General features: G+C 64.3%; 2 protein-coding genes across 2 annotated transcripts; one reads left to right on the top strand and one right to left on the bottom strand.

The window, feature by feature from the left end:
- Positions 1–268: 268 nt before the first annotated feature.
- Positions 269–3,636, top strand: SMIM1 (small integral membrane protein 1 (Vel blood group)). The gene is made up of 4 exons (XM_054583377.1): positions 269–355; positions 694–827; positions 2,459–2,610; positions 2,889–3,636. Exons 3-4 carry the CDS (start codon positions 2,516–2,518, stop codon positions 3,013–3,015), a joined length of 222 nt encoding a protein of 73 aa, XP_054439352.1. The 5' UTR covers positions 269–355; positions 694–827; positions 2,459–2,515; the 3' UTR covers positions 3,016–3,636.
- Positions 3,637–6,115: 2,479 nt separating this feature from the next.
- On the bottom strand, positions 6,116–13,221 carry LRRC47 (leucine rich repeat containing 47). Its single transcript, XM_054583918.1, has 7 exons — positions 12,592–13,221; positions 9,899–10,354; positions 8,575–8,691; positions 7,820–7,935; positions 7,259–7,361; positions 6,919–7,008; positions 6,116–6,781 (listed from the first exon to the last, which is right to left on the bottom strand). The coding sequence occupies exons 1-7, from the start codon at positions 13,207–13,209 to the stop codon at positions 6,533–6,535; spliced, it is 1,749 nt and encodes a 582-aa protein (XP_054439893.1). The 5' UTR covers positions 13,210–13,221; the 3' UTR covers positions 6,116–6,532.
- Between the last annotated feature and the right edge of the window lie 3,201 nt (positions 13,222–16,422).

Below are 16,422 nucleotides of genomic sequence, written 5' to 3'. Positions count from 1 at the left end.
CCCGGTCCTTCCGTTCACACCCAGGCGCCCCGGAGCCTCGCTCTGAGCTCGCGCCCGACCCAGCCCGGGGCTGCACCAGCGTGGAGGGGTCGAAGACCCCGCCGTGTCTGAGTCCTGGGGAGCAGCGTGCGGGCGCCCCGGCGCCCGCCCGCAGCCGCGGGCCCGGCCCCGCCCCCCCGCGCGGCCCCGCCCCCGGCCCGCCCCCAGGCCCCTGCCTGGCCGGGATTTCCCCCGCTGGCTCTCTGCTCCCTCTCCCTGCCTGGCCTCGCCCCTCCCCAAGCCCGTTTGCCTTGCGGAAGCCTCCCGTCGCCCAGGCTCCGTGCGCCGCTCCGCGCCGAGGCCCAGTCTGCGCCAGGTGAGACGCGAGATCGGGGTGCAGCCTCCTCGTGTACCCGGGGGCTGGGGGCGTGGGAGCGGGGAGGGGTGGCCTCGGCTGCTGCAGCAGCCCCCAGCCCTCGGAGGCCTCTGCTTCCCTGGCCTGCAGCCGCCTCCCTGGGACCGTGGGATTGGCGCGGTGGGGGTCGGGGCAGCAGTGGGGTTGGGGGCGACCGGCTGTCCCCGCCTGACAGATACCCGGGCCTGACCTGCAAGGGGTGGCCATACGTGAGCCGCTTGGAGACACCCGGGGGCCCGTTCCCTTCGCGACCCCTGGCAAGGCCGCTTCTCTTCACCTGTTTTTCCTTTTTTTTAAAGGTCAGACCCGTCGGTGGCACCTAGGACACCAACCTGCAGGCTGGGAGGAGGGGAGGCCCGCCGGCCAGGCTCTGAACGTCCGCCTGAGCCCCAGAGACTTCAACAGCCCAGGCCCTGGCCAGGACTCTCTCTTTGTGAGTTGTGGGCTCCTCAGAGGCGCTTTGGGGGTGAAGGGCTCTCAGGCACGCAGGGTGCCTGCCCTTGCAGGCCCCCAGGAGGCAGTGGGACCTCAGGGGCGCCCAGGGTGTGGTAGGTGTCACTGCTATGCAGCACAGCCCCAGGCCTTGGGGACACAGTGTGGCCATTGTGTGGGGCCGACAGACAGTCACGGAGCCAGGGAGGCCCTTGGGGGCCCGCTGGAGGCACCTCACCAGCTTCTGGCGGCTTTGACTAACCTCGGTGGCTTGAGAGCAGCAGTTTGCGTCCGTCGGGAACATGCCCCCTGCAAATGACAGGAACCCACTGCCCGAGGCTTGACTCGATTGGGGCTGACCCTCTTCACACTGAGCAGCCCGCAGGGGGCAGCGGCTGTGGATTCGGAGATGGGGGACTCTGGTTACAAGGCAGCTGCTGCAGCTCCAGCCATCACATCGAGGCAGGATGGAGGAGGTGGCTGCTGTTTCCCTCCCAAAAGTGAAAGCCTCTCCATCCCCTGCTGCACCCCTCACATGTCCCCCAGGGCCCTGCCCACTGCCAGGTGACACAGGGAAGTAGGGACCAGGGCATTAAGCTTGTCTCAGCCTGTGGCCACCGCTCCGCGCTGGCACATTGGGACCTGGAACGAGTTCAGGGTTCTGCCCGTGGGCTGGGAGGGGTGGGTGTGAGGCAGGGAGGGCGCCGCATGGGCCTGGGGCCCCTCTCCTGGGTGCCCTGGGGAGGAGGAGCCCACGCTCTCCCCGCACCAGCCTGCCTTGGGCCGAGGACTGTTCTGGGTGGCTGCCAGGGAGCAAGGCCCCACTGGACGGACAGGCTTTGTGGCCTAGAGGCAGGCTCCCTCCCCTTCCTCCTACCCCCCCCCCCCCCCCCGCGCCCTCGCACTGGAACAGGACGCCCTGGAAGGCCTGGAAGGGGGCTGGAGACACCAGGGTAGTGGCCTCTCCGGCTGACTCCCTGCGTGTGGCTCGGGGCCCTCTGTGCTCCTAAGCCTCTGTGTCCAAGACGACCGGGATGAAGGCCAGCGTTTCCCAGGCTGGCGGCGATGGAGCCAAGCCTTGGCCCCGGAAGTGAGGGGCTCGCTGCTGCCCACCACCCCTGCCCCGGCCGCTCTGTGGGCCCCGCTGCCCCTCAAGCTCTGGCCCCCCTGCAAGGGTGGTGGGATGGGACTAGGGTGCTACAGGCCAGAGGACATGGCGGGGGGCGGGGGGCAGCCAGGCCTCCTCCCCCGACCAGACAGGCGGCCCCGCCCGGCCCCAGCGCAGCCCCCGGCCCTGTCCTTCCCCGCCTCCCGGCCGCCCCAGGGCCTCATCTGCTGGAGTGGGCAGAAGGGAGGGCGTTATCGGCCTGGCCTGAGGGGAGGCGCCGGGGCGGGTGGACACTTAGCCTCTCACATTCCTGAGGGTTCTTGGACTTTCAGCCTCCTGGGGTTGGAATTCCTCCTCTGACCCCTCCCAGGGGATGGCGGGCCCGGCTGCCTCAGGCAGGCAGAGAACAGGTCAAGGAGCGAGCCCACCTGCTGCCTCTCCGCCCGCCCCCAGCCCTCAGGGGCCCCCCCAGCCCTCAGGGGCCCCCCGCCTGAGCGCCTGCTCCCAGTCACTGTCCTCGCCAGGGCCCTGCTGTGCTGGGAGGTCTGAGCCCAGCGAAGGCCCGCAGCCCCTGAGCCAGCATGCAGCCTCAGGATGTCAGTGTGCAGTACAGCCGGTGGGAGGAAGTCAGCGTGGGGGCTGCGTCCGGCGTGGAGGAGGCCTCGAGCTGCGAGGGGTGAGCAGCCCACGGGGGCCCATAGGCTGTGCAACCCCTTGCAGCCCCGTCTGTCTGTCCCTCCTGCAGCCTCCGCCCCGCGCTGACGGGTGCCTGCCCTGGCGGCCTGAGCAAGCCCGGGTCCTCCACCTCTGCGTGGCCTTCCCCGCCCAGCTCCCTCCTGGCCCCCAAGTCCAGCAGAGAGCCCCCCTACCCCGACCCCCAACTCCCTGCCCTCTTTCCAGGCCTGCCTGCCCCGGGCCCTCCTGGGGCTCACGTGCTGGCCGTTCTCACCCTAGGCTCTCCCGGAGGCTGTGCTCCGGCAAGCTGGGTGTCACCATGAAGGTGCTGGGAGGAGTGGCCCTCTTCTGGGTCGTCTTCATCCTGGGCTACGTCACCGGCTACTTCATACACAAGTGCAAATAAGTGCTGACCGCGTGCCAGCGGGGGCACGGGCTGGGAGGGACGCGGGCGTACGAGTCACTTTTGCATACGGAGCCCCTCCTCCCCGTATACACCGTACCTCCCCACAGTCACAGGGCCCAGGGGGGCGCCCGGCATGCAGGACACTCCCAGGTGTCGGTGGGCACACCCGCGCCAGCCCCTCCATGGGGGCACGGGCACGCCAGGACACTCGCCCATGGCCCGCACTGGCCACCTGTGTCCTGGAGACCTGGGGCCAGCCGGAGCTGGGGCTGCGGTGCAGGCCAGGGTCGGGCCCGGGCTGCGGTCTCCCCCGTGGTGGGGAGGGCCGGGCGAGGCTGCCCTGCGGTGGGGTCCTCCCTGGGAGGGTGTAGTGCCGAGCTGGGTGGCCCTGGGCAGGCCCCTGCCCTCTCTGGCCTTGTGACATCCGTGTGCACTGGTGGCTCTGAGGAGACCTGTGTGTGACCCTCTGGCCTCCCTCCCAGGGCTGAGACCCCTCCTGGAAGACATTCCCCAGGCAGAACGGGGCCAGGGCCTTCGTCCGAGGTCCGTGCCCCCAGCCCGGGTCTTCCCCTCTCGGGCTGTGGGCCGGGGGAGGACAGCCACACCTAAAAGCAGCCATTAAACATCTATTGAAGGAACTTGGATGATGGCCTCTCCCATGGGCCCCCAGGCCAGGCGTGACTCAGGCCCTTGTGAGGTGCACTGGAGGCACTGGGCAGCTGCCAGGAGGCCTGCGGGAAGGGGTGGCCCCACCTGGCTGGGCCTGCGGGCCAGGATGTGGCCAGATCTGTCCCTGCCTCGCCTGACTGAGCAGACAAGCCTGGTCCGTCCACTTCCTCGCGCAGCGGTGCCCTCACGGGCCTTCCGGCTCAGCCCTTGCTTATGCAAACACGTATCAGCTGGCGGACCCTTGCCAGGGACACCGTAGGGCTGAAGGTGGGGGATGAGGGGCAGTCACCATCCTCACGGGCTGTCAGGCCAAGCTGGCAGAGGTGGGGAGGGCCAGAGACTCCTCGGGGCTGGTCTGCAGGTATGGCTGGGCCAGGCAGCTGCCAGGTGAGGCTGCACAGCCAGGGGACCCCTGGCTCTGAGCCCGAGGGAGGCCGACAGGGCCCCAGGCCCCAGTGGCGCCAGAAAAGCAGGCTGCAGGGCGGCGGGAGGGTCTGGTTCGCCCACTCTGGTCTCGGGGCCTCCAAGGAGACCCTACCTCGCCCTTTTGGCCCCATGGGGGGAGAGGGGTGCAGCCAAGCCACCTCTAGCAGCCTCACTGTGCCAGAGCCCCGTGGGGCGGAGGCCACATGGTCCCCGTGGGCTCTAAGCTGCCGGTTGCCTCTGAAGATGCCAGGGCCCAGCCTCTCCTGGGCCGTAACGCCCCCCGGGTGTGGAGGACAGAGTGGGGAGGAGGGAGCCCTGGCTGCCTACCACTCCCCCGACTTCCCAGCTGCCCCCGGGCTCCAGGGCCTCAACCTCTGCAGCTGCTGGGCTGCTGGGAGCAGCTGGGCCGGAGCCAGCGGCTGACCCAGGGTCAGATGTGTCTGGCCTTGGGGAAGGTGGGGGGCGGGGGTAGGCAGGGCAGGGAGGGGTGGTGAGCAGGCATGGTCCTGGGGTGAGGCCCCCTGCCGGGGGCTGGAGGGGGGGCTGACCCTGAGGCTTCCGCATCACAGGCCAGCTGTCCAGTGTGACCTGGTGACCCCGGGGTCCTTGTGAAAGCCTCCTCCCTGGACCCACAGCAGACGAGAGAGGCCAACGCTGGTTCGGCTGGAGCTGCCTGGGCGCGCCCCGCGGCCCTGTCTCAGGGTGGAGAGCCGGGTGCGCCCCAGTGGGTGGTGGCGCCCCTGCCCAGTCTGTGGGGGAAGCTGGAGGCCCAAGGGGCACATGCGACCTCCATGACACACGACCCCTGGGTCCCCAGAGCCATCTACTGGGGCACATCCTTAGGGCCCTGAGAGGGTCGGCCTCCCGGCACCGAAGGTTCAGGAGAGGAGGATCTGGGGGCGGGGGGCAGGAAGGAGAGGCTGCCGGTAGTTACTGGGCAGGTCCCAGGGCTGCCTCCTCCCAGGCAACCGCAGCACCCGCCCCCAGAAATCCAGGGTGCGGTTTCTGTTCATTAGACAGCAGGGCGGGCACAGGGGACTCTTGTCCTGGAGGGTCTGCCGCACGTGAACCCCATTTCCAACCCCACAGAATCGAGCTGGCGGTGCCACCAACACTGAGGTCACAGATGCCAGTGTGGTCCCTGGCCCAAGGCCCGGGAGCCCGGAGGGTGGCTTGGCCGTCTGCTCTGCCCCTGGAGCGCCCGGCAGGGCTGCACAGCGACACGTGGGCCCCGCGCCAGCTGTGCCCAAGGGCCCCAGACTGGCACCCCACCGTGGTCTTCTAGTGGGCTGGGGAAAACTGTCACCCAGTGCGCCTCCGCCAGCCGGGGACCAGGACAGGAGGCTCGGCGGAGACGAGGACACCCGGTTGGGTCTCTGTGCCCCCTCCCCCACCCTGCAAAGCAGGCTGGCTGGGCTCGGGGAGCCATGGGACTTTGCTCATGGCCCCCGTGTGGGGTCCCAGGCCTCACGCACGCCTGGTTCCAATGGCTGAATGCCCCCCATAAATTGACAAAACATGGCAATCGTCCTCTGCAGGTTAAAGACCACTGAATAAACGGTGTTATGAAACGAGAGAGCTGGAGTCCACTCATCTTCTGGCCAGATCGTGGCCAGCGCGGCCAGCACAAAGCGCCGGCTCAGCAGCCGCTGGCTCCCTGGCCCCAGGAACGTTCTGGCTCTGGGAGGGGCTCGCGTGCGGGTGCACACACACAACACACACAGCACAGAGGGTCTGCAGCCGTGACGTCCACAGCCGGAAGCTCCTACAGTGTAACAGGCTGTGCACTGTCGGCCTCGGACACACCCTCTGGTCCCCACCGCTGTCCCTGGCCCCTCACGGGCCACGGGGGCCTCTCCTGGGAGGGAAACCTGTCTTTCCCTCAAGACGCGGTCCCACCGTCTGCTCACCGGCGTCACCGGGGCTCACTCGCAAACGGTTTTGAAGGCGCCCCGCGGCGCAGCTCCGCCCCTCAGCGGCCAACGGCGACATTAAGAAACTGACGGACGGAAACGAGTGTTTTACGAAAGGACAGGGACAGCGAGACTGGCGTTTGGAGCCGCACTTTGCGGCGGGGCCGTGGAAGGCCGAGGACGCGCTCGCTGCTCTGCATCTTGGCCTGGAACTGAGCGTCAAACTCATGAGTGTCATTTCCTGTCAAGAGTTTCTGGCCGGTCCACGTGATTTCAGAATGTTCTGAACAGTGAATCCCGGTACTTGGAATAATTTCATCGAAAGCCTTAGTCAAAGCTGTAGAGGCGGGAAAACGTAAGCACGTGACAACATGGCACACCGTTACGGCAGAATGTTCTGGAAACTGGACAAAGAACGCAGAGGGCCACACGACGCTGAGGGGGAAGTGTTGCGAGCACTTGTCAGCCGCCCCACGCAGGCCCCGCAGCGGGCGGCGTGGGCCGGGGGCTCAGCGGAGCACGGCCACGTGGGGGGCGGAGCCGACCAGGTCCGTCTTGGACGGGTACAGCACCTTCAGGCGCCCCTCCGCGTCCACCACCCGCACCTGCTCCACCACCAGCGGGGCGCCCCCATCTCTCTCGGCGCCGGGGCTTGTCTTGGGGTCCGGAAGCTGCCCAGGGCTGGCGTCAGTGTCAGGGTCTGAGACAGATCCCTCCTCTTTATTTTCCAAAGTGAATTTATTGATTTCTGCCATTTTCTGCAAGCGAAAAACATCTTTTTACTCTAGAGAGCGGAAGCGACCAGGGAAGGCGGCGCCATGCCGCCGACAGCCGCCGACGGCTGCGTGAGGGGGCAGAGCGAACCCAGACCCGCGCTGTCCCCACGGCCACTCACCAGAACGAGGGCGTCCATGGTGTCTTTGCAAATCTGCAGACTTGTCGCACTCGTTACTTCCAAAAACAAATCAGAAGTCGTTTTCTTAATCTTAAAAAGTGATCAGAAAGATTTCAGAAGAGAGTCGTCAAAAGCAGACATCAGCAACTGCAACAAGGAATCTGAGGAAATCTCAGAAAACGGCGCCACTCGGCCCAGACTGCCGCCTCCTGTGGACGGACACCGCCCGCCTGGCTCTGCGCACGGGGACCGGCGGCCCCGCGGCCCCGCCCCAGGCCCAGCAGTGCCCACGCCCGCGCCCGGGCCGCCGGCCCCCGGGACGCCCACAGGCACGGCCCACCTTCGTCTTCTCGCTGTTCGTTATCGGAGGGAAGGAAATGACGTCGCCGTCGGCGTCGACCAGGCAGGGGTACTGCTCCTTTCCGTCCAGTAGGTGGAGGTACCTGTGGGGGGGAGCCTGTCACAGCAGAGCTGCCACGACGCGCCTGAAGGTCAAAGTGGCCAGACCAGGGCCCTGTCCCCCGCGAGAGTGAGATCCAGGGCTCGCCCCACGGGCTCATGGGGGCGGAGTGGCCTGGGCCCCGCGCCGGCAGGGTGGCAACTGGGCTAAGGACAGTGGGTCCCAGGGCCTTTGGGCACGTTTCCCAGCCGGGGGAGACCTGGGCCCAACGCCGAGGCTGGCAGCCGGCCTTGCCAGGGCTGGTGGGTGACGTGCTTCGCTCCCCGGGGACAGGCGCCACTGCACTTCCAGGGGACAGGGTCTCAGAGTCCCGCCCCCTCCCTCACACAGGAGCGCCTAAGCACAGAGCGAGGGAACCCCGGGGGCCCCTGGGCGGCAGCTAGGGAGACGGGGGCCCGCGCCGGGTGCCCGGAGCACCCCTGCGGCCGCCCGCCCGCCCACCTGTGCAGGCCCGAGACCGTCTGCCGCCGCCTCTGCTTGCGGTGCTCCTCGGCCTCCAGCTGCAGCTGCCGGACCAGGTCCTTGGCCTTCACTTCTTTGCGCCCCAGGGGCACGATCTTCGGGGTGGAAGCCTTGGGTCAGCACGGCCCACGTGGGAACGGTCACCAGTGCCCCCCACTCTCCCCCAGGCCGCCCAGACGATGACAGGAGCGGTGGCGACGGCCCCGCAGCGGACAGCGCTCCCGCCGCCTGCACCATGCGCGGCCATGGGGCCTTCAGAGGTCCCTGGGGACCCGAACGCCCGAACGCTCCAGTGCTTCTGAGACGGAGCTGAACTCTGCACCCGCCCCCCAAGCAGCGGTGTTTCCGAGGCTGCAGGGCCTGGAGGCAGAGGTGCTGGCGGCCGGGCAGGGCTGCAGGACCCCTGTGCCGTGACCCCGCGCTGCGCGGAGGCCAGCAGAACAGGGCAGCTCCCGAAAATCAGACCCGGCGGGCGGTTTGGCAATTGGGACCAAACCATAAACTTTTGGTTTGAAATCAGTGAGTAAGTGAAGAAACTCGCTTTTGAGCTGCAACCTCCCCGGCAGAGCGTGCTCTCCAAGGCGACCACGCGCCCCGCTGGCGACGCTGCTGGGGAGCATGCTCGGTGCGCGGGCCCCACCGGGAGGCGCTCGGCCACAACCGCTGGCACGTGCACTTTTCTGAAAACACAAAGGAACACCCCAACTCGCAAACCCAGTGGGGACGCGTGTCACCTTGAGGTCCTGGGGCGGGCGGGCGGTGTACAGCAGGGGCCCCCGGACCGCGCGCAGCTCGTGGGTGGCGATGGTGGCTGCCGTCCTCTTGTCGCAGAGGTCCTCGTGCAGCTTTGTCTGCAACGCAAGGCGCGGTGCATGGGCTGGGCGCTCAGCCCGCGGCCTCCCAGCCACATGCCCCCCCGAGAGGCTGCCCTGGGAAACCAAGTCCATCTGTCTGCCAGCAGTCCCGCTCCCTCCCCCAACTCAGCAGCGCAGTACATGTGACCTTGGGGAACCTGCCGGGAACGAAAACGAGAGCGACTGAGAGAGCACAAGTGGGACCGGAAGACACAAGGAACCTCGGCGCGCTTCCTTCCAAAACCCGGATCTCTGGGTTCCAGACCCGGGCTCTCTGCCGCCTCCTTCTTCCCCCTGCCCCTCCCCACAGGGCCGGAGCTCCCGGAGCACTGACTGTCCCCACGGCGCCACGCTCAGGGGACTTTCCTGCATCAAACACCTGCCTTTTATTGTAAAAGCTGGGCCCACCACATAGAAAAACCACCCATTAGGAAGTTCGTCTAGCTAAAACCTAAACAAAAAGTAAACAATTCGCAGAAGAGCATGCAGGTGAAGAGTTGATTTAGTTTTCAATCTTCACCCGAAACATGCTTATTGATTTTACAGAGAGGGAAAGAGAGAAACAATGATGTGAAAACATCGATTGGCTGCCTCTTACAAACGCCCCGACCAGGGACTGAACCCGCGACCCAGCCATGTGCCAAGAGAGGCACTGAACCTGTGACCTCTTGGTTTGCGGGAAGGCACCCAACCCACGGAGCACCTGGCCAGAGCGAGAGTTGATGATTTTAATCGCACATTATGTGAAAGTGTAATTTGTTAGAGAAATCGGAAACCACCAAAACCTCAGAAACCACAGGAACACAGATTTCCCGTAGCAGCAAAGCCACCCTCAGACACCGGCTCAGTGGTGAGAGCCACGGGGGAGGACCCTCCCCTCCCCACCCCTCCCCTCCCCTCCCCTCCCAGGCCGGGCCAGGCTCGCAGGGGTTTGGTCTGCTCCAGGCGCCTGCGACTTGCCTGGTGCACTTGGCGGCCTGACAGCCCTGGGGACCCGGGGACCGAGGTCCCGGTGCCTCCAGCCACGCTTGCCAACACCAGGAGCCAGGGCCTGCTGCGTTCCCACCTCCCGGGGGAGGAACCCGAGGCCCGCAGAGGTGACAGGCCAAGGTCGCCAGCTGCAGCCTCCCCTGCCCCAGGACCCCCTTCGGGCCGCACCCACCACATGCACCGCACGTTCTCTCCCCCGCCCGCCTGCACCCACCTGAGCGGTGAGGAAGCGCTTGAGCGCGTTCCCGGCCTGGAGGTCCATGCCCCTGACGACAGCCCCCACGATGTACGGCCGGACGTCCCGGACCTCGGGGCTGACCGTGACCGTCAGCGGGGCTGGGTTCTCGGAGACGTGCAGCACCCTGAGCAGCAGCCGGCTGGCCTCGTCCACCTCCTCCTCCTCGCCCTCACCGCCCTCCTTCTTCCTCCTCTCTCGCTTCTTCCTCCGGCTCTCTTCCTTCTCCGGCTCGGCCCTGCCCTTGCCCCTGCCGCCGCCGCGGCCCCCCGCACGCAGGTACTCCAGGATGGACTTGGTCTGGCAGCTGCCCACCATCTTCTCCAGGCGCCTGTCCTTCAGCTTGTTCCCGCGCAGGTTGATGTCCTTGAGCCTGGGGCAGTCGGCCAGCTCCGCGGGGATCTCGCTCAGCTGGTTGTTGGCGAGGTCCAGCGTCTGCAAGGGAGGGCGCAGTCAGGCCCCGGGCTCTGCCCGGCCGGGGGCGAGGATGGGAGAGCACCTGTCAGTTGTGGAGCCCGCACTGGCCCCGGCCCGCAAAGCACTGCCCTGGGCAACCGGGCGCTTCCTGAGGGGATGGAGCCGCCGACGCAGCCTGTGACCGGCTGCCTGAATAAAGCGCTTGTCCTGACCCTCAGCTTCCTCGGGTCACAACAGCAGCAACAGCTCAGGAGCACGGCTGGGCCAGAGAAACAGAAGACAGCAAGGGACGAGGGGGCAAGCAAGCTGGTCACAAATGAGCGAGCGCTTCAGGCGACTAACAGGTGCCCCACAGGATGGCGCTGAGGTTTTTTAAGTTAAATGAACTGAACATGTACACCCAGGTGCCACAGGTCTCGCCACACTGATGTGCAGCGCAGGGTTCCCAGGCCCTTCCTGAGACCTGGGAGGGGTGCAGGGGTCGATTGTCACTCAGAGCAGGAATGGAAGGGGTGCCGGTGAGCCAGACCCGGTCTCCAGCCACGGGCGGGTGAAGGCAGCCGGAGGAGCAGTGGTTAACAGGGTTTCACACAGCAGCTGTCCCCTGGCGAGGCCGCTCCAGGCCCCAGGCTCTGCTCTGGGGGGACAGGATAGGGTGGGACACACGGTCTGGACCTGACAGGGAATCCTCAGCAAGTAACAGGACTGTTGCCGCCACTGCAGCCTTGGGGCGGGGCCACTGCCCAAGCCCCGCCCCTCTGCGCACCCCTCCAAGCGAGGAGGCTGGGCTGAAACCCCTGCTTCCGGTTTCCAGGTCTCCCACTTCCTCCACTCCAGCCGGTTTCCACTCAGCCTGGAAGGACAAGAGCGCCTGCCTCCCTCCTTCACACCCCGGTGCGTGTGCAGGAGCACTGCTTGGCAGGGCACGTCTGGGGCGCTTCTAAAACGCCGCCCCACCCAAAGGACCTCTGAACCCCCGTGGGACGCCGCGCAGCGGCTGCGGGGTGGTCTCCGGGACACAGGTCCCTTCACGGGACAGACGTCCAACGGAGGTCTAAACAAGCTGGAGGGAACGGAGCCGGGGAGGCGGGAGGGGTCTTGGCAATCCAGACAGTCCCTGTGCCACGAGGAAGGGTGTGGGGACACAGAAAGGATGACAGAGCAACGGGCTGGCGCCACAGAGGGTCCCACAGCAAAGACCCCGCAGGTCTGACGAGAAGCACAACCGTGCGCTTGCAGGACGGATGCAACACTGAGCCACACGCCTGACACGCCACCCCAGTGCGGAAACAAAAGCTATTAGAGGGGAAGGCGGAGCAGACAGTGCCGCACGTCCGGACCTAAAGGGGCCGCACCCATGGCTTCTTCCCGGAAGAGCCAGCGAGCGCATGTCCCTGGAGCGGCGGGCCCACTTCTTGTAACTACACACACGCAGAGTCTTCAGATGCAGACACATTTGTAGGACCAGCTGGCAGTATCTTAAGAACAATTTCTCCTGCAAAGAGATCAACTGCTAAACTGAATACACATTTTATTGTTTAAGAAACACCTGCATTAAAAGTATGACGAACAGGAGGAAGAACGAATGCAGGTCTGCCTTTCAAAGGTTGAGACCATGCAGGGGAGACGACCCTGGGCAAGCGCCTCCAGCCGGGGTTAGGTGCTGGCTCTGTGACTGCTGCCCCCGGTCTTTTGAGCTCAGCAGACCTAATGGGCACCTGTCGCGAGAGCCAAGCATCCCCCGGGGCCCGGAGACCGGAGGTGGACAAACGAGCAGACCCCGACAGTGCAGTCTGGGGGAAAACCCGAGTTATTTCCATTACTTTGCGACCGCCCCCCCCCGCCCCGCCCGTCCCCCCCAACCTTGGGTAGAACAGGACTAATAACCCGGGGCTGTGGTTGGGGTCCAGGGAAATACACCACGCACAACGCCAGATCGCGCGGCGTCACTCAAGCCCTCGTCACTGCACATCCTCAGGCCGTGTCGGGGTGGCCCCTCCGCAGGGTTCACTCAACCATTTCACAAATAGAAACATTTAGTCGCGGGCCTGCCGCAGCCCCTCCCACCCGAGAGGGAAGCCGAGCTTGCAGGCCAGTCGGCAACAGTGTGTCAGGCGCTGAAGCCCAGCTGTGAACAGGGCGCGGCGGCGGGAGGCCGCAGCCAGGTGAGTGCGGGCGGGGGACGCTGGGGCAGGGGCACGGCTTCTGGGCCCGGAGCCCGCCCGCCCGCCCGCCCGCCGCCCAGCACCGCCCACCTTGAGCGAGGCCAGGTGCGCGATGTCCGGGCTGAGCTCCCGTAGGCAGTTGTCGGCCGCCGCCAGTTCGCTGAGCAGCGGCAGCGCGCCGGGGCGGAAGAGCTCGGCGGGGAAGGCGTCCAGGCGGTTGCCGGTGAGGTTGAGCGTCTGCAGGCGCGGGGCGCAGCGCGCCAGGTCGGCGGGCAGCTCGCGCAGCCGGTTGCCGCTGAGGTTGAGGCTCTGCAGCTGCGGAAGGCCCGGCGGCTCGGCGGGGCCCAGGCCCTGGCCCGGCGGCAGCGCCTCCAGCGCGTTGCCCGACAGGTCGAGCACGCGCAGCGCGGGCAGAGGGCCGAGCTCGGGACTCAGGCCGGGCCCCAGCGCGTTGCGCCGCAGCACGAGGCTCTGCAGCTGCGGCAGGCCCTGCGCCAGGCCCGGGCCGGGCTCGCGCAGGCTCCCGCAGCCGCTCACCTCCAGGTAGTGCAGCAGCGACAGCGTGAAGAGCCGCGGCGGCAGCCGCCCGCCCGCCGCCCGCACGCGCTCCTCCAGCGCCGGCCCCGTCAGCAGCAACTCCCGCCGCCGCTGCCGCTCCGCCTGCTCCAGCTCGGGCCAGGCCTCGGACACCGCCGCCGCCGCCGCCATTGCGCCGTCGCCGCGGGGGCTTCCGGGGCGCGGGGCGTCACTTCCGGCGCGGGCCGGAAGGAGCGTGGGCGGTGCGCTCCCGCCTGGTCCAGCGCGGGTCCGGCCGCGCCTCCGCTCCCAGGGCCGGTTCTCCGGCCGGGTCCTGTGTGTCTCGCTCGCCGAGTGTCCGGAGCAAGCGTTTTGGGAGGAGCCCAGCAGCTCACGCGATTATAAGAATATGAAGAGTTTTGTATTGGCCAGCACCGGGTCCCGCCCAGGCGTCCGTCCGCCGGAGAACGGACAGCGAACCGCGAGCCGCTCTTAGGCGAGCGGCGCGCCACGAAGGCTGAGTTGCGCTCATCGGCGTGCGGGACGCTCAGGCCGTGATAAAGCGACACCCACGCGGAGGCTCTGTACCCTTACGCTGGCGCAGCGTTAAACCTGCGCCACGCAAAGTCTCGTGATTTCGGGGCCCGTGCCCGCGGGCAAAGTCCGCGAAGACAGGCAGGTGTCGTCGACACGCTATTCCTGGAAAGCAAAGCCAAATTTACTGTTGCGTGCGATTCGTTTTTCTGGGGCCTGGCTACTGCCTGCGCGCGCCCACGTGGTGAGACCGCGTGGGGCCAGCTTGTGTAGGGCTGACGCCAGCTCGCGGGCAGGCGCGAACTCCCGGCTCCCGTGGCCGTGCCCGTGGACACGGGTCCACAGTCCGGGGCTGGCCCGGGCTGCAGGCGGACCCTGCACCTGCTCGCGGGTCCTGCGCTCCGGCAGTGCAGGGACGGGGCGGGGCAAACCCAGCACGCGAGGGAACGAGGCCGTCAGAGTCGCGGGAGGCAGCGCATGGACGAGACTGCTGCCCGGATAGCTCGGCCGCTGCTCTTAGGACCCTTTTAAAAATAAGTACCGGAGGGCGCTCTGAAGAAGTGACAAAGGGCATAGCAAACGCGAGAGCCAGTGATGTGGCCATTGGTCGTCACTCCCAAGTGCAGGGCGGTGGGGCGCCCGCAGACGGCGGGGAAGGGCTGAGCTCCGGCGGTGCCACGGCTGTGACGTCGCTGCGAGCGACGGGGTGCCGCGCTCCTTCGCGACCTTAGGGGACCACCCGCGGCCGGCCTTGCCCGCGGCGACTCGCGGCCCGCGGCTCCGCACCCTCTGCTGCGCTTGCTCCCCTCCCGCCGCCCCGTCGACAGAGGTGGGAACAAACGTGCGGAGCAACTGTTGCGGGCTTTGAACCGGGACGCTCTAAGTTTCAAGGTAACACCCATTTGTGTGAAGAAAAAAACTGTACATTGTAACTTAAAAGAAGAAACAATTGCCAAAGCTGATAAAAGTTTAAAACCATGCTACACGTCCACAGAGAAGTGTGGTCCCGCATTTTTCCTTATTTGAAAAGCGAAACAGCCTCATTGGCAGAAATGCCCTCTTTTACAGAAATCTTTTAGCTTCTTCAGCAGTAAATTTATTTTGACAAATAACTTCTTTTAGGACCCAACTCTCTCCTGGCGAGTTAGGGTCGCTGCGCCTGGTAAGCAGCCCCCACGGTCCACCCGCCACAGCAGTGCGTTTACAGAGGGAAAGGTGACCTACAAATTGCTTTTTAATTATAACCTCGAAATAAAAGTGACAAATATTTACTGATCTTTTTATTACATTAATATGCTCCAGGTGAATTAACTAAGTCCTAAACAGCAACAAAAATATATTACTCAGATATTTTGTAACTCTGGTACCTGACCTGAAATAAAAACAAATAGAAAACTATGTTAAAATATCAAACTGTTGCAAATTTTCATCACAAGGATTTACATTTGTAGCCTTACGCCCATTGAGAGATACAGTTCTTTTAAATTACATTGATATTCTGAAATATGAAATAGAAATAAATGTTGTTAAAGACCCACAACATATTCATGAATAAAAATTCAGTTATTAACTACTATTCCAAGTTCAGATACTAATTTATGAGTGGCCAATACACTTGTAGCTCCCTTTACATTTTTATCTTTTATCCGTGGTTCCTTAACAGTCAGTAACTCCACAGCACAGAGCTTTCAACGGCCACTAGTCACCACCCCGGGTCACTGAATAATAAATACATGATTCTTTGGTAACCAGCAAGACTAACCTGTTTTTAATGCACCCAACTTTGTCAATCACTAAAAACAATATTTTTACAAATATTTTTAAGTTAAAATATATGGAAAACACATGTATTTCTTAAAAGTTTTGATCGGAGAGAAAAGAATAATTTCTTGATTAACTTTTCTCATTATTGTTCTGTTTAGAAAGTGTTTTATCTGTAATTCAAAAAAGGATAGGAAAATGGCCATGTTTTTGAAGCCCAAATGAGTTATTTTGCAATTACCTTGGCATCTGTACTCCGCTTGACCCGGTAAAGCTTTACATTACTTTTTCCTGTACTTATTTCTTTAGAAGTTTTTTAGTGGTAATTCTGTTAGTCAGCCTTGCTTAGTACTTTTAGTCAACCATACAAGAGGGTCTGATGTACCAAAAATGGCGATTGATCAGTGCAAATCCGTGGTTGCTAACCCAGCCAGGAGTACAATGCCCAAATAGCCGTTAGTTTATGTACATTCTCATCTCACAGGGTTGGGAGTTATATTTATCCCCTAATTGCATGGTACAGGTTTCATCAACGCCCGCCCGCCTCTGGCTGGCATCCCGACAGGCCGCCGTCACACCCAGGAGGAAGCGGCCCGCGGCCCGCTGGCCACAGGGTGGGACGCAGGGGCCAGCGTGCTCTGGTCTCTCGTGGGCCGGGAGCCTGGGGAGCACAGGCCTGGACAGCAAGGCACCAGGTGTGGTCATGCAGGTTTCAGACCAACCCGGGCCCCTGGGGGAGGCAAGTTGAGCCAACCCCTGGGTCGGGGCGGGCCAGGAGCTGGGGACTGGATTCAAGTATGGTTTCACTGTCGTAGGCGCGCGGTGGCTTTACGTGGTGTATGGAGTGTCTGAGAAAGGCGACCCTACAGAGCCAATTCCAACACGGTTCTCAGAGGGGCGGGGCCGGGCCCAAACCAGGCCAGAGTGCCGGCGGGGGACCCGTTCTTGGGAACCACTGTGTGTTTTATCAACCTTTTATTTCTTGTCAGAGGAAAATGCCTGGAAGAAGTCTGAGCGCAGGCTCGTGCCCGCCCCGCCCCCCACTCCCCCGCCCACAGGAGGGGCTGACACGGGAAGATTCACAGCGCAGCCTGCGTCCGGCACCCCCTC

This window comes from Pteronotus mesoamericanus, unplaced genomic scaffold, assembly GCF_021234165.1.
Source record: "Pteronotus mesoamericanus isolate MK-2021 breed Mesoamerican mustached bat unplaced genomic scaffold, CSHL_Meso_final contig_1193, whole genome shotgun sequence".
NCBI lineage: Eukaryota > Metazoa > Chordata > Mammalia > Chiroptera > Mormoopidae > Pteronotus > Pteronotus mesoamericanus.
The sequence above is the reverse complement of the archived record's forward strand: the minus strand, read 5'-3'. Positions and strand labels throughout refer to the sequence as shown.

Coding starts and splice junctions, on each gene's coding strand:
- SMIM1 (XM_054583377.1), top strand. CDS start 2,516: ATGCAGCCTCAGGATGTCAGTGTGCAGTACAGCCGGTGGGAGGAAGTC. Junction 2,611..2,888: donor GAGGCCTCGAGCTGCGAGGG/GTGAGCAGCCCA, acceptor TTCTCACCCTAG/GCTCTCCCGGAGGCTGTGCT.
- LRRC47 (XM_054583918.1), bottom strand. CDS start 13,209: ATGGCGGCGGCGGCGGCGGTGTCCGAGGCCTGGCCCGAGCTGGAGCAG. Junction 8,692..9,898: donor AGCGCTTCCTCACCGCTCAG/GTGGGTGCAGGC, acceptor CTTGCGTTGCAG/ACAAAGCTGCACGAGGACCT. Junction 7,936..8,574: donor GCCCGCCCCAGGACCTCAAG/GTGACACGCGTC, acceptor TCCACCCCGAAG/ATCGTGCCCCTGGGGCGCAA.